Source organism: Lepidochelys olivacea (genome assembly GCF_965140295.1).
Source record: "Lepidochelys olivacea isolate rLepOli2 genome assembly, chromosome: 4".
Lineage (NCBI taxonomy): Eukaryota > Metazoa > Chordata > Testudines > Cheloniidae > Lepidochelys > Lepidochelys olivacea.
The window spans coordinates 146,446,785-146,469,130 of NC_140414.1; the positions used below are offsets into that span (position 1 = coordinate 146,446,785).

At 48.9% G+C, this 22,346-nt stretch overlaps 1 protein-coding gene across 2 annotated transcripts in view; it reads right to left on the reverse strand.

Moving 5' to 3' along the window:
- DYSF (dysferlin) overlaps positions 1 to 22,346 on the reverse strand; it is a gene marked incomplete at its 5' end in the record, with an annotated part of 306,191 nt that overhangs the window by 109,906 nt on the left and 173,939 nt on the right. For both annotated transcript variants that reach the window (XM_084626184.1, XM_084626183.1), the window contains 3 exons: positions 143 to 324; positions 13,725 to 13,802; positions 15,998 to 16,091. In XM_084626184.1, coding sequence (XP_084482310.1) covers positions 143 to 324; positions 13,725 to 13,802; positions 15,998 to 16,091 — 354 coding nt within the window. The remainder of the gene's footprint in view (positions 1 to 142; positions 325 to 13,724; positions 13,803 to 15,997; positions 16,092 to 22,346) is intronic.

Sequence of the window (22,346 nt, forward strand, 5' to 3'; positions counted from 1 at the left end):
CTCAAGTTTGGCTCCATTATGACAGGGGTGGTCGGGCCAAATCGGGGGGCCCCTCAAATTTGGGCCCAAGGCACATGCCTAGTTTGCCTACGCCTTAATCCAGCCCTGCAGATAGGTCCGCACGGTGCATGATAACACTTACATAGGTGTCGTGGTCGTAAATCTCCACAACGATGTTGGGGGGGACATCGGCAACATTCTGGGGATCCCCGAAGATCTCGACCTCGTAGAAGATGAGAGTCTGGTCCCAGGTGGGATTCAAGGTGTTCTTCACCACCACCGTCTTCTGGCTTTGGTGGAGGAAGGAGACGGTGGCGTACGGATCTGCAGCGAAGGGAGGTGGGGAGTTAGGGAAATCACAGGAGTGTATAAACAGGGCTATGTCTGTCCATACTGGAAACAGGAATGGGAGGAAAGGGCAATACGAAGTTCAACGTGTAGCAAAATCCGTGATGAGCCACTGAGTACTACAGTCTTCTAGAAAGCCCTAGGCTGCTCCCATCTCTCCTGGCTCCACAATGGCCAAAATGCTGCTGTCCAAGGATCTACTGTATATACTGTATATACACTAGTGCCTCTCACCCAAGGCTCTGAAAGTACTTTACAGGCACTGGGAACTAACCTGAGGCAGTACAGCCCAGCCCAGCGGGTAGGGCACCTGACTGGGCGTGAGGAGACCTGGGCTCTTCCCAGCTCTGCTGCTCACATGAACCTGGGCGAGTCACCACTCTTTGCCTCAGTTTCCCCATCTGTCATGATGATCACCTTCTTTAGTGAGGTTTCAGACTAGCAGTCATGTTAGTCTGTATCCGCAAAAAGAAAAGGAGGACTTGTGGCACCTTAGAGACCAACCAATTTATTTAAGCATAAGCTTTCGTGAGCTACAGCTCACTTCATCGGACGCATACTGTGGAAAATGTAGCTCATGAAAGCTTATGCTCAAATAAACCTGTGAGTCTCTAAGGTGCCACAAGTCCCCCTTTTCTTCTTTAGTAAGATGCTTTGAGCTCTATGGATAAAAAGTGCTAGGGGATGCTATTATCTAGCTCCAGCGGCTTAATGGCTCTAAGAGTGGCTGCCTATGCTAGGAAGTGCAGGTTCAGGTCCCAGCGGGGTGAGGAGGTTATTAGTAGCTGGTCTGCCGGCGCAGATGTGCGGCTTGGGCTGAGGCCCTGGGCTGGCAGAAGTAAAGACGATGCCTGTGTTATGTGGAAGCTCAGATGACCCTACGGTTCCCTTCTGGCCTTAAAATTGACAAGACATTAATGCTGGCTATGAAGCTAGAGGTTGTTCTACGTCTCTCCTCCAGTACATCGGGGCTTATAACCCTCTAACAAAGTGGTGAGTCAGACTGCAGCAGCCACGTGGGTAAGCAGAACAGTCACTAGCTCCTGCGTGGATATGGAGGGGAACACGTGTCTCACTGAGACTGGGTAAATTGTCATAGGCTAAGATGGAGGCAGTTCTGCCTTCATTGCTGGGTGGCTGGCCAGCAGCAGCCACTCTCCAGCCGCCCAGGTCTGAAGGCAGGGCCACCGCCCGCAGCAGTGCAGAAGTGAGGGTGGCCTGGCATAGTTACTTAGCTCTGGAAGGATCTGCACTGATGCCGCAAAAGCTATGTCCAGTACCAAGAGTGGTGGTGTGGGGGTTGTCACAGCCTGAAATATTTTCAAAAGGAGGCCCAGCAAAAAAAAGTTTGAGTTCCCCAGGCTAAGCTCCTAGACTTTCAGAGCACGGACTTTCTTCTTGGAATAGGCCCCAAAAAGAAACAGAAGATACCTCGGCTGAGCATGCAGGCAACAGACCCTCTAGCATACAGCCTCACCCCTTTTGCCTAGTGCAGTGCATTGTTGAGATCAGGTGTGAAGACAAGTCCCACTGTAACCTGCACCCTTAGCTTGCTGGACTGGGAGAAGGAGCTAAGGAGTGCCTAGTGGGCCAGACAGCAAGCAAGGCAATTAACACCTGAAACATGTTATTTGTCACCACTGTAGCATCATCCCTCCCAAGCAGCTTCACAAAGTCCATATTCCAAACTTTCCCCCTGAAATGCAGCCAACTCTGGGGAAATGCCTCCCAATCATCAACAGTGCCATGGGAATACAACAGGGAAGAGTATTTTGGCCAAGGGCACCCTGATGGATTGAAAATTCGCCAAAGGATTCTCAGGACAGGACGAGTGCCCATTAAGGTCTCACCTGTAAGACCTTAGAGCAAACGTTATCATTCATTATCTGGTAGCACCAAGAGATCCCAGCCAGGGGCCAGGGTCCCATTGTGCTTGACCGTGCATACAACAAAAAAGACAGCCTCAGCCCCAAAAAGCTCATGCTCTAACTTGCTTGCAAATCAATTTATCTACCTCAAAAGGACTGAGTAAGCACCCCAGTGAATCCAACCCAGAGAGGCAGGGAGCAATGGCTTTCTAAGCCCACGGCTTCACCCACCAGAAAACTGGGGACAGATTAAGCAGCGTTGTGTGTACTGTACTCTCTCTCCCGCACGCTCCTTAGTCCTGCCCCGCCTTTGTTGAATTCCCAGCTGATGCAGCTGTGTTTAATGAGCTGGGCTTTTTGCGATGCCACGGGCTACACTACAGCATGGACAGAACCTTTTCCACTTGTGCACTTTTTTCCAGGACAAGGAAGGCAGCAGAATCCATTACAATAAACAAAAAAACATGTGTTTGGGCCTGGGTTTAAAAAAAAGCAGGGGGGGGGAATTGTCTTTATAAAGCCCTTTTGTTTGGACCCTTGTGTGTGTGGCAGGGTTTATTTTTGTAACGGTGTAAAGTGCCTTTAATGAACTCTGCTTTGTTAAAGCAAGTGAGATCATAAGTACGCATTGTAACATTTTGTTGCTCATGTTGTCTTTGGCTGCGTTTTTCCTAAGGAAGGGACTCCCTCTCTTCCCAGCCAATCAGGAGACATGAAATCACCCCCTCAAAGCCGGTCTGAGTTTTATTTTAGACAACAAACTCATTGTGGAGGCAGAGAGGAGAAAAGATTTGGGTGGACTCCGACACTATTTGATTGTTCACTCTTTCCCACCTCTTCCCTCCTGTTTCAAAATAAAGGGTGAAATAACACCAAAGATCCCCACCCTTCCCCCTACCAGAGTCAAAAAGCTGCAAAAGGAATAGAAGGAATATGTTGGTGGCTCAGTGCAGGGCTACCACAGCCTTCTGGCTTCTAAAGCTGCTAGGGAACCCGGTTCTGTGTTTTAATACAAAGGCAGTGAGTGTCTCTTGTCTAATGGTGAGCACTGGGGACTGGGTGTCATGACTCCTGAGTTCTATTTCTACTCTACTGTTGCACAGGCTCAGTCAGATGGAATCTTCAGAGAATTCAGCTGCCAAACTCTAACAAGTCTCCACTGAGCATGTGCGAATGAAGACTTATAGCTCAGCCATATTTGGGTGTATGATCACAGAGATGGCCGACAGCATAGCCCTGACACCAGGACGATCCCCTGGCAAATCTCAAGTCCTTGCCCCAAAACATGGGAGCATCTCAATGAAATGATCATGAAAAAAAACCCTGTAACATGTCTCTTTCCCCAGCCTCTTTCTGGAAAAAAAAACATTTTTGCAGAAAGTTTAAAAAAAAAAATTCAGCCTGAGGCATGGAAAATTTCAGCCAAAACTGTTATGATTTGGCAAATTTATAAGAAACTGAAAACAGGGCCTTCTAATGGGAAGTGTTGGGCAACCTTAATGATAGACAGTGCTACCAGCCCCACTGAGAATACAGACAAGTGTTTATTATCACATAAAATGCTCCATATTTCTCAGGATATAAAACACCACTCACCTCGCTTCTAGTTGGGATGAAATCCTTCATGGTAGGCACATTTTAGTACAATTAAAAAGACAGGATACAGATGCTCTTAATCCCATGAAAATCTGGTTTGAGTCCCAGCTCCTTTAAGAAAAACACCCCTAGCCTTTCAATTCCCGCACCTCCTATCCAAAGTTTCCAGGGTGGACAGACTGCTCTGATTTAGTGTTTGGTAGTAAAAATAAATACTAAAGATTTTATAGATGTGCCAGTGTCAGGTATTTTCTTTTCCAACTGGCTTTTCACTCAATTCTTTCATTCACAATAAACACGACGTGAGCTGGGCCTCCCCCTTCAGAGAGGTTCTTTGGTTCACAACAAGCCCAGGAGCTTAAACTCCCTGTTTCTTTGTTGGAAGGAAGAGGAGGATGGTCGGAGGGAAGGGAGCAGAGGAGGGATTCAGGGGTTAAGTGGGGAATGGAAAAAGTGATGTTCTTTCTTCATCCCATTCCAATCTGATCTTAATTTGTACAGTCGCTGGTGTTTTGTTAACATTAAAGTTCCCAGGCCAGACTTCCAGAAGGAATTCCCTTTCAGATCTCCCTCAACGCTATTAAACAAACAAAAAGAAAGAAAGAAAAAGAAAAAGGAAGATGGACGGAGGAGGAGAAAGCCGAGATACCAATATCTCTGCCCGTTATGAAAGATGGGGCCTACAGGTTGCCAACTCTCCAGGACTGGCCTGGAGTCTTCAGGAATTAAAGATTAATCTTTAATTAAAGATGATGTCACGTGATGAAATCTCCAGGAATATGTCCAACCTGAACTGGCAACCCTAGACCTAGTGCAGCTCTCACATGATACATTAACAAAAAGGGCATAGCACCTCTCTGGAGAGATCATCGGCAGGTCTCAGGTTGGTGTCAGCAGCTGCTAGGGGCTTGTTTCCACCAAGAACGCTCTGTTAAACCCCTTTTGAATGAACACCCCCCTTGAGGGGCAGGCTGCCTGCATGTGCTCTGGGGTCTCTGACAGGATTAGATGTGCTCTGTTAGCATCCTGCACCTCCTTCTCCCCTCCTCATTTGTCTCATGCAGCCATAATGGCACTGGAGTCATTTCCGACCCACAGTGGGTTATGGGCGAGGGGAATCAGAGCCCTGCTCTACAGATGCACAGGGTCATCTGCTCCTGTTTACACCACTGTAAATCCAGCCAGTCCAATTAATGCAGGTGTCACAGGGCAGGCTCTCTCCCACTCTGGGGTCCCTTAGAGTCTTGGAGGCTTCTTGCTTGTCAACACCTCTGGGTGTTTTGTTTTATTGATGTTACCACCACCAAATTCCCATCACAATCCCTGTGCAACATGTCTACCTACCGTGTCCTTCGACCCTCAGCCCTTCCTCCAGGAAGTGGGAGTGTTCTTTGCAGCCAGAGACCTAGCCTCCAACAGCCTCTGCTAGCACCCCCTCCCATTGCATATCCTTCCTGTGCTTTTAACTAGCCTCCCCAGCTGGTGGGATAATTAGCTCATCAATGCCAAGTCTGCTTAGGCAATTAAGTACTCTCCACCTCCATCAAGCCTTTCCTGGTGGACTTAATTATTGCTGACGTGGTCAGCGTGCTGGGTCAGCTACGGGCTCTCAGCACTCTGTCCCACAGGGGTAAATAAAATGAGAATTTGGCAAATTGCTGAGTGCAACTCGCTGCTGAGAGGCTGATACAAAGGACCGGGTTGTGATCTCTGTTACCTTGGTGGTAACTCGACTGAAGCTAATTGAATTTCTCTGGATTTGCACTGGCCAGCATCTCTGAGAACAGCATTTGTTCCCTGGGACACCCTGGAGAGGCTTCCTGCTACCAGACAGCTGGCTGGTTCACTCAGAAGCTACTCCAAAGTCAGCTGTAGGCGTCTTGACAGCCTCCTCAGCAGGATGACGCCGAGAGACGCTTACATATGGGAATCCTGTTCTCTCACCACTCCGATGTTGCTTTTGGTGTGGTGATAACCAGGGGTTGCATGCACCCAGCTCAACTGTTCTCCTAACTCTTCCTCTGTCACCAGTCCCTGGTTTTACCTCTCCTCCCCTCTCACTGTTCTTGGCCTCAGTGACAGCTTGTGGCAGTGAGTTCCACCATCTAATTATACCCTGTGGGGGGTCAGTATCATTTCTCCTGTCTTACAGATGGGGTGTGCTGAGCCATAGAGAGGGTAAGTGACTTACCTGAGGTTATGCAGTACCTTTGTGGCAGCACTGGACTCAGACCTCTGGGAAAAAGTCCAAAGAGCCATGGTCTCTGCTTCTGCTGGGATCATCTGAGATGGGAGTTTGTGGTCTGTTCAAAAGAACTCAGAGACCCACGAAACTCCTCTCAGACCATCCAGTGGGAGAGACTTAGGCTTGCCACAGACGTTGGCCAGATCCACATGAGAGGCAGAAAGGCTCCAACCTCCATTACCTAACCTCCGATGACTGCATCCCTGTCAGCCCTCCCAGACAAAGGAGCCCCCCAGTGGGCATTCCACACTCAGATTCTGAAGCTAGCTCTAAGCCTTGAGGAATGGAGGAATGTCCATGCCATTACTGCACATGCCACGCTCTCTCCTTCCTCTGCAGAAAGAAATTGAAAATGGGAGAAAGTGGGTGTCCGCAGCAGCACAATGAAGGGATCCATGCACGGTCTCTCCATTAATCTCAGTGCTGTGTTCACTCTGAAACTGAATAACAGCCACCTAAATGCCCACAGTGTGAACTGTTATTGATCAGTTTAAGGAAGGCGCAGGCAATGGGCTCCTTCAGTCAAATGCCCTGCTGCTTTGTCACAGCTGTGGCTCTCAGCCACATGGACTCAGCCAGAGAAGGACCCTGAAGACTTCCCTTGTAACTTACCCAGTCTGCTGCTCTGCTCTTCTTCAACAGCTGATTATTACTGCATATAGGACATCCCAGCTAAGAGTCCCAAAATACGTGGCAAGCATCACATGGGAATCACCAGACTGGATCAGCCCTGAGGTCCATCTGTTCCAGTATCCCATCTCTGACAGTAGCCAGCAGCAGATGCTGCAGAGAAATGTGTGACTAAACTCACTGTAGCAGATGTAGGATCACCTGTCCCCCATGAAGGCCTCATATTGATCCCTAATAGATAGAGATCAGCAGGATCCTGAAGCAGCAGGATTTCAAAAAAACTGGCATCAACTGTTATACTCTGGATGGTCTTGTTATCCATATAAATGTCCAGTCTCTCGTAGAGTCTTGCTACATGACATCCAGTAGCAGTGAGTTCCATCATCTAATTGTGCCTCACCAGACCCCAGGGGTAGGTCAGTTCATTATTCCCATTTTACAGATGGGTGAGCTCAGCAACAAAGGCGGGAAGTGACTTGCCCAAGGTCACACTGCAGACACATAATAAAGCTGGGGAGAGAACCCAGGCATCCTGACCCCCAGTTCCTACTTCTAACCATTAGACAACACTCCCCCCGCCTACAACTAGGCCTGGAACACAGGAATTGTGACCCTCATACCCTCCGCTCTAACCATTAGATCATACTCTTCAAGGTAGGCAGAACCTGTGGTGTGGTGATAGAGTTCCTAGCTGCAGTGGAGAGCTTAATAACATAGCAGTTTCTTGGTCAGGATGTCCTCTAGCCGCTGCTGAAAGCATGGCTCTCTGTGTTTATATCTTCACATGACATGGAGTCAAAAGTGAGTGAATCCCTCTCTCTAAATAAGGAGTAAAGGAAAGGAAAGAGGCCCCCAGGGTGGTGAGCGAGTGGGGAAAGTGGAAAGCCAGGGAGGAGGCCTGTGAAAGCTGCAGCAGGAAGGAGGCAGAGCCCTGTCTCAGCGCAGCAATGGAGCCCATGGCGCAAATGGTGCCGCTAGAGACGTTTGATTTTGCGGGATGTTTTGATCCTTGCTGGATCCGTAGATCTGAGTGATCCCAGGTGGCTTCTGGTTTAACAGAGAAAGCACAAGGACACCAGGTAAATGCTCTGATATTTGCCAAGGGTGATGCTGCTGTCCTATGTACCTTACCTCTCACTGGTGAGAAAAAGAAAGAATACTCCAAAGTGAAAGGCTTTTGATGCCCATTTCTTAGGCAGAGAGAATATTACATATGAAAGGGCCAAATTTATAGGAGGTGCCAGGAAGAAGGGGAAACAGCTGAGATTTTTACTCCTGCAGTTCATAGTCTTGCTGAACATTGCAAATATGGAATGTGACAATAAGAACTACTAAGAGACAGGATAGTTGTTGGTATAAGAGATATCAGTTTATCTGCACAGCTTCAGTTAGACCCAGATCTCACAGTAGCAAAAGCTATAGCAAAAGTGAGACTGCAAGAAACCATAAGGAACAGCAGTGTGACTCACAAGCTAGCAGCCTGGCGGGGACGGGACGGGACTGTATCAAATAATATTGACACAGGAAAGAGAAAAGACCCAAATGTGAAAGGAGCAGTCAGACCGAATTTACAACCTAAGAACAGCGCACAAGTAGAGAGTGGGAGAGCAAAGACCCTTAGTAGGAGGGTAGCTTGGAAAAGCTGTGGAAGGTGTGGCAAGACACTAAGCCATAGCTGGCAACAATGGCCTGCTAAACAGATGGAATGTGGGAGAGGCCACAAAATGGGACAATATACAGGTTATCAAGAGTAGTGGGAACAGTTTAAGAGGGAAATGCTATTATCAGATGACGAATCCCTGATTCTGAGACTATATCCTCAATAGAGCAGGCAACACCTTGGTGCACAAGCTTGACTCTAAATGGTTGAAGCCTTAAATTCAAAATTGATACTTGGGCAGCAGTCACTGAAATTCCAAAAAAAATTATAACCGATCCCGGGATGAAGAAGATCTGCAAAGACTAAATAAGATTCTATGTGGGGCGAGTAACATTACATTGGATGGTTGAGGCCAATTCCTTGAGAAACTGGAGAAAGGATGGAAAGTTCTTCAACAAATAATATATATAGTACAAGGACTGACAACACCCCTTAAGCCAAATTCAGGGAAGGCATTACTCACCTAACCCAAATACAAAGATATTTCTGCTGGAAAGAGATTCCTGGGCATCACAAATCATTGTGGGGAAACTCTTACCAAGTATAACTCATTTAACAAAATCCTTAAGGGATCTCCTGAAAGGTCACAATATGTAGATCTGGGGGAGCACAAAACAAAATGCATTTCATAAAATAAAAGAACTATTGACAACTCCACCTGTTTTGGCACAATATTTGGTCAAGTATCCAACTATAGCAGCAGAGGATAAATACCGGAGGGGGAGAGGAATTATTTAAGCTCAGTACCAATGTGGACACAAGAACAAATGGATATAAACTGGCCACCAGGAAGTTTAGACTAGAAATTAGACGAAGGTTTCTAACCATCAGAGGAGTGAAGTTTTGGAACAGCCTTCCAAGGGAAGCAGTGGGGGCAAGAGATCTAACTGGCTTTAAGATTAAACTCGATAAGTTTGTGGAGGATATGTATGATGGGATAACATGGTTTTGGTAATTAAATATTCATGGTAAACAGGCCCAATGGCCTGTGATGGGATATTAGATGGGGTGGGATCTGAGTTACCCAGGAAAGGATTTTCTGTAGTATCTGGCTGATGAATCTTGCCCATATGCTCAGGGTTTAGCTGATCGCCATATTTGGGGTTGGGAAGGAATTTTCCTCCAGGGCAGATTGGAAGAGGCCCTGGAGGTTTTTCGCCTTCCTCTGTAGTATGGGGCATGGGTCACTTGCTGGAGGATTCTCTGCTCCTTGAAGTCTTTAAACCACGATTTGAGGACTTCAATAGCACAGACAGGTGAGAGGTTTTTTGCAGGAGTTGGTGGGTGAAATTCTGTGGCCTGCATTGTGCCGGAGGTCAGACTAGATGATCATAATGGTCCCTTCTGACCTAAATATCTATGAATCTATGAATTTATGGATGCATCTTCGTATGGTTCAGGAGAAGTGCGCACCCAGCCAGAAGGAGATCAGAGACCTGGTGCATTAATACCAAGAAGTGTCACAGAAACCGAGCAGCGGTGGAAAAGGAACTCTAGCAGTCACTTGGGCCGTGAACGGCTCAGTGCCTACCTGTTTGGCTTGAATTTTAATACAGAAAGAGACCACAAATGCTTAGTTGCATTATTGAGTTCAAAACAACTGGATGACCTTCCACCTAGGATTCAAAGATTTTGTCTATGGCGGATTCAATTTTCTCTCAACGCTGAACACAGATCAGGGAAAGCATTCAGAGAGGCAGACTTTCTACCTAGAGCCCCAGATGTGCAGCCACCAATGGAAGAGGAAAAGGCTTTAGAGAAAGATATCAAAGTCTAAACTGACCTTTTTCTGGCAGCAATTCCAGCATCTGCCAGCAGACTTCAGCAAATTAGAAGTGAACAACTAAAGGACGAGACCTGCCAGAAACTGACTCACCTCTGCCAAAGAGGGTGGGGTTGAAGAAGTCAACTGCCAACAAACCTGCTACCATATTGGCAGAATCAAAATGACCTTCACATGACCAATGGCCTGCTTCTGCAGGGATGGTGCATTCTTATCCCCACAGTATTTCAGAAAGTGATGCTCTCCAAATCTGAGAGGGACAACAAGGTATAAACAAATCCAGGGCAAGACCCCAAGAATCGATATGGTGGCCCAGTCTGAGTAGGCAAATTAAGACCTTAGTAGAGGGCTGCAAGGGCAAGATATGTAACAAGAGCGGGAAACAATCACCAGGACCGCTACTCTCCACAGAACTACCTGACAGACCTTGTGTAAGCGGGGGAATAGTCCCACTATTGTGGGGAACTTTCCTGGCTTTTGCACTACCCCAGTGAAGTGGGTTAGCAAAAGGATCTGAGTCCTCGCTCCCACTTCCTTTACCCAGTGGCCTCCCTGTCCTGGAGGACTCCCCTTTCACTCTCCTGTCTGGCAGAGTCCTTATAACCCTAACAAGGCTGGGCCCAGGATTCCTGGGGGGCTCGACCCCCAACCCTGCTGTGGTCACCTAGGACAGGGGCCAGGGTGTCCCCACTCCGGGGTACTCTCTCTGCACTGGGCACTTCTCTGACCCACTGACCATTATATACAATTTAAAGCAAATGCAAGTTATTTAATCAACAACTAATTTTAAAAAGAATAAGGGAAAATGGGAAAGGTGAAAGGAAACACATCAGCCCGCTCGGTGGCAGGGAACATCACAAACAGTGTCTCTGGAACGTCAGGGCAGTTCACAGTCTGCTCCTTGTAAGTCCCAGGCCCCTTCTCCGGCCCTGGCTGTGCTGTAGGGATGCTGTGGGTTGGACACTCGCTCTGGTGGTGGCCTCACGCTCTCAGGCTCTAAGTGGTAGGACCCTTCTTCCCAGTGTCGCCCCCGCCCTGTCGGGGTTACAGTCCAAGCCTGGCCCAGCCTCTTGGCTGAGGCGTCTCCCTGGGCTGGGCCTGCTCCCCAGGGTCCCCTCGCTCCCCCCAGTTGCTCACCGCACCCAGCTCCGGACTGCTCCAGCCCCAGCCCCACCACTCGGTCTCTGCACTGCTGCTGCTTTGCCCCCAGCCCCCTGGGCTGCTTCTCTGGCCCCTCTGGCTCCGGTTGCTGCAGCTCTGCTCCCAGGACAGGTCTGCTCTGCAGGCTGCTTCTGTGACTCTGCTCCCAGCACAGACCTGCTTCCTGGGCTGCTTTTCTGGCCCCTCTGGCTCTGGTTGCTGCAGCTTTCTCCCCATGGCAAATCTGCTCTCTCTGGGCTGTGCCTCTGGCTTTGGGGCTGCAGCTCTGCTCCCAGGACAGGGGCTGCTCTCTCTGGATCTGGCCCAGCTCTGCTCCCCTCCTCAGCTTGGGCCCCTGCTTTCTCCTTAGCTCGGCCCCACTCGGTCTGACCCAGGCAATTCCAGCTCACACCAAGGATGGGACCTCCCTGGCCTCCTGACTCCCTGATTAGCCTGCCCGCCCTGTCATTCAGGCTGACCTGGAGCATTGGCCTCTCCCCATTGTTCCTGGGAGCTGTCAGCCTCAGGGTCCTGATTCCCCATTGACCCTTCCCCCTTTTTAGTACTGGGAGCTAGAAACTAAAACACCCCCACTGAATGTGAGTAAGGGGGCAACAGCCCCCTTACACTTGGCAGCAACTAGCCAGAGATTTGTTTTTCTGTAAAGGACAAACATATGTAATTGTAGTTGATTATTTCTCCAGATATATTGACTTGGCTATACTTACACAGACCTCATTGGCACAGGTCATCCAGAAACTCAAGTCAATGTTTGCAAGACATGGAGTTTCTGAAGTCCTTATATCTGATAACAGGCCTCAGTTTATCTCTGAAACATTCCTAGAATTTGCAGAGAACTTGGATTTTGAACTTCACACTAGTAGTGCATATTACCCCCAGAGCAATGGGGAGGTGGAGAGAGCAGGACAGACTTTAAAAGGATGTTTGCAAAAATCAGTGGAGCTGTATAAAGCACTCCTGGTATATCAGCCAACACCTCTTGCGTCTGAACTATCTCCAGCAGAACCTCTAATGGGAAGATGAGTAAGGGCATCTTCACCTGTGGCATCACTACAACTTAGCCCTAAGTGGCCAGATCTGAAGGAATTTTGAAAACTGGGGGCGGAAATAAAAATGTGTCAATCACAAAAATTCAGTGTTCCACACAGAACAAAAGCGCTGCTTGAACTGAGAGCAGGCCACAAAGTTTGGCTGAAAAGCTCTCAGACATTTGGAGCTGTTTAGAACTTGGCAGACGCTCCCAGTTCCTACCTAGTGGAGACTCCAAAAGAACTTTGGATTCTTCAATATTTCCCAACACAACAAAGAAGGGATCTGGGACCTACACTGTCCGGAAGTGAGCCCTGTCCACAGGGAACTTTATGCACAATCTCAATACAAGTGAGTAAATGCTCTGGAAGACTGATCAGAGCCCCGCAAAGACTTGATCTTTAGAATACTGCTCCGGACCAAGTAAATGCCATTGACAAGGGGACATGGTAGTGTAAATAGTTTAAAGGAATCTAATGTTTACTTTGGACTCTTGTGTGCATATACTTTGGTGTATAATTTAAGTTTCAATCGTTTATTATAAAGCACGGGAGGTGTGAAGTGGTTATAGAGTTCCTGGTCTTGTACAGTTACCGGAGACGATCAGGATGTGTTGCAGCGGGGAGCTTAAACATAGGAACTTCCTGATTAGGGAGTTCTCTCCTTGCTGCTTGCATGGCTCTTTGTGCCTCACATTACAGAGCCATAGTAGATCACAGGATGTGGGAAGCCTAAGAGAGGAGCACCCAAATCAGAGCATCATTTAGACCGGGAAGGATCAAGTGTAAAGCAATGTTGGTGCAGAAATGCTCGTTATCTGCCCTGTATCCTTTCATTTCCTCCATGCGCATCAGGGGAGCCTGACACTTATTACTGGTCAGTGCAGAGGGGACTATCACCAGCTCTCAGTCTTATCTGCCTTCACGTGTAGACTCTTATCCACACTGGTGCAGGCGCACGCACAGGGACTGGCAGAATCAAGGTAGCACACTGCTTTAAACATCCCTGTCTTCATTTCTTTTTAAAACCACCGAGCTCTCTGCTCTCCAGCTGTGCCACAGGCTTTCAACATAAGCCTGCATCTGTGAGCAGGGACCATTAGCAAAGCAAAAGCGACATGATTCAGGAGTGACCCGGGTCGACTGTGGTTTCTGGCTGCTTTCTCACAGAAGATTCTTGAAAGTCTGACTCCTTCTCTGATGGGAATCAGGCTACTCACTCCTGTTTCCTTGGGAAAACCTCCTGCATCTATCTTCTGTTGCACAGCAGCACAAACCCCCTTTTATTTCAATCTGTACCAACAATTACCCATAGAGCACTGAAGGCTGCCTTATGGATCCCTGGTCTAAGCTACCGTGCTAACTTGGAATTAAATTGTGTGCCCATACGAGCATCTGTGCTTACCTGAAAAACTGTCCTTGTCCATGGCGATCAGATCCCGAGCTTGGTATATGTAGCAACGCAGGTGGTATCTGCTTCCATCTTTATTGAGAAACAGGGGGAGAAAAAAGCATTCAGTTCTGCACCGCTGAAGTGCTGGAAAATCTGTGATAATTACACAAGGGGCTTGAATGTTTCCTTGGATCCAGGGTGTCATGTCTTGGGCCTAAGGAAGCCAATCAAGAGTAGCACCATCCACAGCAATGGAGTTACTCCAGATTTACACCAGAGCAGAATCTGGCCTGCCTATTGTATATTACCTGGTGAATGGTCTAGTCTAGCCTTTGAGTTGTGAAAACCATTTTTTTGGTCCCACTACAATCGCATGGGAAATGCACCAGCTCCCTGCACTGTCCCAGTGGACCATACACTTACTGGGGCAAAACTTGCCTTAGGAGCTGGGCGGGGTACCTGCAGGGAGCAGAAGGAGGTGCTCCATAGAGGGATCCTCTACCCTAAGGCCTCAGAGTTAGCTACACATCGCACACATCTTGCGAGTCGGTGCATCCACCTAGCTGTGGATATAATGGCATAGGTTGCACCCCGATCCGCATTCCCTTTGCTGTTCCCAGCTTTTTCACCGAACAAAAACGTCCTTCCAGGCACAGGACCCCTGTGTGGCAGAGGATCTGTCGTGAACTTCCAGTAGGGGGCACCATAGCAGCACTTCACTGAACAACTCGGCAGATGTTCATAGATTCATAGACTCAAAGGCCTCTTGGTAAGCTGTTCCAACTTGTTTATTTCCCTCAAAGTTATAAATTTACATCTTATTTCCAGTCTGAAATTTGTCTAGCTTCAACTTCCAGCCATTGGACCATGTTAGACCTTTGTCTGCTAGACTTGAAGAGCCCACTGTTAAATATTTGCTACCCATGCAGGAACTTATAGAGTGTGATCAACTCACCCCGTAACCTTCTCTTTATTAAGCTAAATAGTTTGAGCTCTTTGAGTCTATCACCATAAGGCATGTTTCTAATCCTTTAATCATTCGCGTGACTCTTCTCTGAACTCTTTCCAGTTCATCGACACCCTTTAGTTGTGGGCACCAGAGCTGGACACAGGATGCCAGCAGCAGTTGCCAAATACAGAGGTAATATAATCACTCTACTTCTACACAAGATTCCCTGTTTACACACCCAAGGATTGCGTTGGCCCTTTGGTCACAGCGTTGCACTAGGAGCTCACGTTCAGCTGACAGGAAACTTTTTTGAAATCTCAAAATTTTTCCCAGTTTCCCACCTAGATCCACTTTCAGCATCTTCACAGCAAGCTTTAGGATCACAGAAGCATAGAAATGTCGGGCTGGAAGGAACCTCAAGGAGTCATCTAGCCCAGCCTCCTGTGCTGAGGCAGGACCAAGTAAACCTAAACCATGCCTGACAGCTGTTTGTCTAATCTGTTCTTTAAAACCTTCGACGATGGGGATTCAACAACCTCCCTTGGAAGTCTTGCTGTCATGATGAATATCTAGCCTCATCTATACTACAAATGCTAACAGCTACACCAGCAGAGCCCCCTAGTGCACACACAGTGTATGCTGACAGAAAGAGTTTTTCTGCCAGCAGAATACCCCCACCACACTGAGGGACATTATCTGCGCTGACAGAAGCACTCTTCTGTTGACATAATTGGGGTTGAGATTTCCTGGAATCTATGTCACCAGAGTGTGAGTGGGGTTTTTAACACCCCTGACTGACATAGCTGTGCCAGTGTAGTGTAGACCTGGCCCTAGGCACCTTTTTAAAATGCGGATCCTGGTCTTATTAGCCCTTATATAAACAAATCTACATTCAATCCCAGCCTCTTCCTTTTGGTCTGCTTTCTCTGGTGCCTCGACTCATCCCGACAGCGGGTGAGCCCCCAGGGAGCAGATATTACAAGGCTTTCGTCAGTGGCAAAAAAACCCACAAAAACAAAAATTGCCATCCGCACCTCAATATTGTACACCATGGAAAGAGGGTCTCATTTAGACAAACGTGATACACCAGCATGTTGAGCACACCTATGTCAAGGCCCAGTCGAGACTGCTGCGTTGCTCTGCTCAGGATGGAAATGAGCTGAACCTTCAGGTACTGGGGAATGGACGTGAGGTAAACTGGGGTATTTACACCTAGGGTGAAATTCACCCCTGTGCAGAGAGACAAGCACAAACCCCAGGCACCTTCTGGGCTTCACTGGATCTCAGGTGGTGCCTGGGCCTTGGGAATTTCACCCCTACATCCTAGATGACTTACAGTCAAATATGCAGGAGATGGTGGGTCTGTTTACACCGAAGCTCAAGGTCGAAACCGATTTTCCATCATCGCTCTTGTCGTCTGTCACGCCCCCCTGAAGGAGAAATAGACGTAACATGAGTCCTGCAGAGCCCAGCTTTTGAATAACCCTCTTTTGGACGCAGGGCCATCCCAAGGGGGGTGCAGGGCCTGGGACATAGGCACTGAGTTTCTAATCTGCCGGGGTGTGGGGGGGGCTCCCCACTGGCTCAGCCCAGGCCCCACCCCCACTCCACCACTTCCCCCAAGGCCCCACCCCTACCCTGCTTTTTCCCACGCGGACTCTGCCCCACCCCTTCCCGCTCTTGCCCCACCCTGCCTCTTACCTCCCCCCGCAGTTCCACCCCCTCCCCTGAGCATGCTTGGCCCTCGCTCCTCTCCGCTCCCCAGCACCTCCTGACACCACGAAACATCTGATCCACGGCAGGCGGTAGGCGCTGAGAGGGAAGCAGAGGTGCTGATCAGTGGGGCCCGCTGGCGGGCAGAAGGTGCTGGGAGAGGGGGAGGTTTTGGTGGGGGGCTCCTCCTCGTCCCCCCCTCGCCCACCTGCCGCTAGCCGCTCACCTCCCCATTCGCCTCCTCACCTGCCTGCCTCCCCGCCTACCTCCTCACAACTTTATAGAAGTGCGAGGCCCCCCAGAGCACAGGGCAGTCTCCCCAATTCGCCACACCCAAGGGATGGCTCCAGTTGGACGTGACGGTCCGTGACATAAAACAAGGACAGCCGCTGCCCAGAAGACCTTACAGTCTAAATGGGCCATGTGCTGAGAAATGAGCAGTCTAGCCTAGATCCCATCTATCTCAGGTACCGCCCCTCCTTAAGGCAGTATCTTAGTGCTTCATTATTTTTAAGGTATTTAACCTCTCCATGAGGTAAGGCAGTGCTCTTAATCTCATTTTACTGTCACACAGAGAAGCTAAGCAACTTGCACCGAGAAAGACTGAGGAGAAACAAGGACTTAAACCCAGGTCTCCCAACTGCTAGGCTACTGCTCTATGCACCAGACCATCTAATAGAGCAATTGACATAGGACTTGATTAATGAAGAACTAAAGGAAGGTAATATAATTCATGCTAATCAACACGGCTGTATGGAAAACAGATCCTGTCAAACTAACTTGCTATGTTTTTCTGATGAAATTACAAAGTTTGGTTGATAACGGTAACAGCATTGACACAATAGATTTAGACTCAAAATGAATTGTAAACGGGGAATCATCATCAAGGAGGTGTGTTTCTAATGGCGTCCCCCAGGGATTCGTTCTTGTCCCTACACCATTTAACATGTTTAGCAATGATCTGGAAGAGAACATGAAATCATCACTGATAGAGTTTGCAGAGGACACAAAAATTGGGGAAGTGGTAAATAGTGGGAAGGACATGTTAGTGATACAGAGTGATCTGATCACTTGGTAAGCTGGGTGCAAGGAAACAATATTTGTTTTAATATAGCTAAGTATAAATATAGACATCTAAGAAGTAGGGTTGCCAATTTTCTAATTGCACAAAACCAAACACCCTTACCCTATCCCGCCCCGACTCACTCCATCCCCCCTCCCCTCCATCGCTTGCTGTCCCCCACCCTCACTCACTTTCACTGGGCTGCGGCAGGGGTTGGTGTGCAGGAAGGGGTAAAGGCTCTGGCTGGGGGTGCAGGCTCTGCGGTGGGGCCAGAAATGAGGAGTTCAGAGTGCAGGAGGGGGGGTCCGGGCTGGGGCAGGGAGTTGGGGTGTGGGAGGAGGTGCAGGCTCCAGGAGGGAGTTTGGATGTGGGAGGGGTCTCAGGGCTGGGGCAGGGGGTTGGGGTGTGGGAGAAGGTGCAGGCTCTGGGAGGGGGTTCAGGGCTGGGGCAGGGGGTTGAGGTGCAGGCTCTGGGAGGGAGTTAGGGTACGGGAGGGGGTTACAACCTGGGGCTGGGGGTTGGGGTGCAGGAGTAGGTTTGGGGGGCGGGCTCCAGATGGGTGGTGCTGACCAAAGTCTGTCTGCTTATTTGACTCTACCCAGAAACTTCTTTACTCTAGAAATCAGGCTGGAATCTCTCTCACCCAAATAAGTTTTCTCATCAGGTTTCTGGTGCTTTGTGGCTTAGATTGGGGTTGGTGAACCAAGAGAATAGCATTTCTCCAAGGATTTCTGCTTCCCGCCTCATCGGAGACAATGAAACATGAAGATGTATGAAAATGAGAAAATATAATGAACAGAATTGAGTCAAACCTCCAAACAACCTTGTTGTTGGTTCAAATCTCACCCAAACCAGCTGACCCAAAGTTAACATTTGTAACCAGCTGGTGACATACCTACGGCTTCATTGCTATAATTTAGGGTAGCACTGCTTAGGGGCCTCACCTCAGGTCAGGACCTCACTCTGCTAGACACTACATAGGCGCATAGTAAGAAAGTGTCATTGCCCCAACAGCTTACAACCTAAATAGACCAGAGGTAGGAAGGAAAATGACTTGCTCAGGGTCCCAGAGCAAGCCAGCGTCAGAGCCAGGAACAGATCCCAGGTCTATTGAGATGCAATCCAACACCTTAGCCCCTGGACCATGCTGCCTCTCTGACTTCCTGCATGTCACTATCCTGCACACTGCAATCACGTCGAACTTGACAGCTAAAGCAGGGATAGAACCCAGATTCTCTTATTTCTGGAGCACCGGCCCCAACCCTTGAGCAAACAGAAAATCGCAGATGGCAGTATAAGGCCTCTGACACACAGATGAGCAGTTCTGACCCCATCCATCAGAGCCCGGTGCATCACAATGTTATTGTACAACCCAGAAAAAAAGCAATGCACGTAAGCGGCCCTTCAGTCGCATTGTTCTGTTTGAACGATCTCACAGCACGGGTAGTTAAAGTGTTGCACTAAGTCCCCTTGTGAATAAAATTAATGGAGTATGAATTTTGTTAATGGTGATACAGATGGTGTCAAATGCAGTGAAATACTCCACTCGCTGCTTGAAAGGATCCTTGCCTAACCTGGGCCAATGCTTTTTCCTCTTCTTGTTTTTGCATGCGCGCACCAGCCCTTTATCACCTCCTAATTGCCATATGTGACTTGAAATATTTAGTTGCAGGAAAAGGTGCATAAAGATAACTTCCTGGCTAGCATCAATCAGATCCTTAAATATTTCCAATTATCAAATGTTTGGGAAAGACGGGAGGGAGATATTTGAAAATAGGGCTGAGATGGATTTTCCAGAGCCATGGGGCGCCCGGGCCCAAAAATGCGTCAAAGAACTTAGGTGGTCTGCAGAGCCCTTTCTTCTTTCCCAAAAGCTCCAGGGCATTGTCTGCAGATCAAGCGCTGGGGTTTGCGGTGCAACTTATTTACAATAATTAAGTCATGCAGAGTTTTTAAAAGCTTACCTCCTTTTCTTTCCCTTTTACCCCCCACCCCCATCTCTCTCAACCCCTCCTCCCCAGCCTCCCAGCTAGGTTTCCTTAGCGTGGAGAAAAACGCAAAGCCCCAGCCTGTGTCTAAGGAATTTGCTGGGAGCTGAATAGTTCCACAGCTATTTTTATGACCTTTTCACCAAACATGCAGGATGGCCTGGCACGTGTCCTGCTGTTCGAAAGCTAGACGCTGCAAAAGTTCCCAATCCACACAGCGCTGTTGCGCGTTCACGCCGGGGAACAGAATCTGCCCCCGGCCCTACTCTGTTCCAGGGACGTAGCAGGCAAGGTCTGCACCAGGGCAGGGGGGACTGGGGAGCCCACGCAGGAAGGGCAAGCTCTGTGCCAATGGCAAAAGAGGACCCCTGTATCCCAACACAGGGAGGAGGGTTTGGTGTGGCTCAGAGAAGGGACACATCCATGGGCCTGATCCAATGGCAAGACACCCTTGAGAATGAATGTGCTTGCTTAGAAAGAGCGGTGTGGTAACTTAACTGTGGGTAACTAGGTTATTATTACCCTCTGAGGAAGGACGGCAAACCCGAGCAGCTGAGGCAGTCTGTGTTGCTGGGAAATTCGTAGTGTAGGCAGGGAACTGTGCAGCCTGAAAAAACCCTGGTTAGGAGGGAGAAAGACACGTGTCTCCACCCAGGAAAGGTGATGGCTGAGGAACCAGAAGCCTGAAAATGGATCCCCTGGCTGGATGACAGAGGGGGAATACAGGTGCTGCTGCTCTGAACCATGACACACCAAACTTGTAATCTAATCAGAAAAAGGTATCAAGGTCGTTTGACAGGATCTATTTTATATAAACCCATGTTGATTGGCATTAATTATATTACCCTCCTTTAATTCGTTATTAATCATGCCCATTATCAGCCACTCCATTATCTGGTCTGAGATTGAGGTCAGACTGACAGGCCTATAACTACCCGGGTCACTCTGTTTACCCTCTTTAAATATTGGCACAACATTAACTTTCTTCCAGTCTTCTGGAACTTCCCTCGTGCTCTAAGACTTATTGAAAATCAGCATTAACAGTCCAGTGAGTACCTACGCCAGCTCTTCTAAAACTCTTGGGAACAAATTAAACAGATCTGCGGATTTTAAAATGTCTAACATTAGTAGCTGCTGTTTAACACCCTCCAAGAGATACTAGTGGAATGGAAAGTGTGTTATCATATGATATGACAACATCATAACAGAAACACTGAAGAATATACTGTAGTTCTGTATGGAACAATGCTATACTGGCCTGAGGCAGGGAACAGCATTGGGTAGGACCCACCAGGCCTTTTCCATCACTAAATTCAAGGGCCTGACCCTCCAGCTTTATTGCAGGTCACACTCCTGTCAACCCTGAAGCCCCATTGCTTCAGACCTTTATAACTCGATTGGAGAGTGGTTCAGGAGAATGCCCTGTAGGGAACAATCCTGCATTGGCTAGGGAGAGAAGGACTGGAATTAGCCCGTTGGCCTTTTCCATCTCTGAATTCCCGGACCCTTGCTGGAGCTCGCAATGGGAGCTGGTTCAGGGCAGTTAGCGGGAAATGATCCTGTATCAGCAGCTATCAGTTGCCCAGTAAAGTGCTGCTGAAAGCGTGTCATCCTCTCTGAATTTCCTTTAAGGCTTAGGCGTGGACGATGCACAGAAAAACAGGTAAAGAGGCAAATGGTCCCCAGTCCCCCGACTGTCCATCATCCCCGCAGACAACAACAAGCCCAAGTGAACGGCATGTATCATTACTCGTATAACACACTGGTGAGTCGGCCAAGATGGCCAATTGAGGGCCTTGGCCACTCTGGGCAAGTGTTCTCTTAGCAGAAGAAGCTTATGGGGCAGCTGCCCTCTTTCCCACCCCACCAGAGATTGAAGCAGGCACCTCCCCGTGTCACAGCTGGAGGTACTGGATTAATGAGTAATATATGGGCCAGGAGGTCTCATAAGGGATTGTCCCAGCGAGCAGAGTGGCCCAAAGGAGGGAAAGTTTTGCCTCTTAAGGAAACAGCTGGCTCTGCCTGCGCTGTGCGAATGTATTTGTCTAAGGCCTTGGCAGAATGTCCTGTTCCTGAGGTGGTTGAGGGGACCTCGTCCCAAGACACGGGTGGCTGTAGGGAGGGCTCCTGAGAACTGCTGGGAAAGCAGGCCAGGCCCCCCAGAAAAGAGCCCCTTGTGGAGTGGAAAGCAGAGGGGCGAGTGAAGGGTTAATGTTTAGCTATTCCACCTGGAAGCAGGCGGGGCACACCCTGACTGTTTCCTAGAAGCAATGCACACATTGCTCTATCCAAGGACAAGGGCTAGATATGAACCATGAGAACTTGATTGTTTGGACAGCAACTGTGGGAGGCTTTTTTAGCCTGGGCTCAAGGCCTGAGAACCAGGATTGTAGTAGATAGAGGATGGTAACTAAGCATATGAATCAACGTCATACATTCCTTTGTGTAGCAGTGTGTAATGCTTAGGGGGAGAAATATAATAAAAGGAGAAGGTGGAAGGCGGAGGGGCGGAACAGCCCATCTCCGCTGACCAGCCTGTTTGCTTGCATAAAGCTGTGTTCTGTCTCATCACTGAACCGCCACAGGCGAGTCCATCGGCGGGAAGATGGATCAGTGCTTTGCGAGAGTGGGAGGCAGCATCGGAGGCAGCCATGTGACAGGCCCAACGGGAGCCCTCCGTCTGTCAGCCAACTGGCGGCAGGCGAGTGCCAGGGCAGCCAGAAGCCAGCACCACGTGATGAAATAGTCCCTACAGCGGGTGCATGCGGCCCGGCTCTGGCCAACAGCACCCTGTGTGTGGCCGGGGCCGCTAGCCCCAGCACGAGTCTGAGCGGGCGCAGAGGCAGAGCGGCCTGCACCTCTCGTTAATGGCCATCGGAAGTGGTTTGGATGGGTGTGTAGGTGTGAAATCGGAGGCTGTG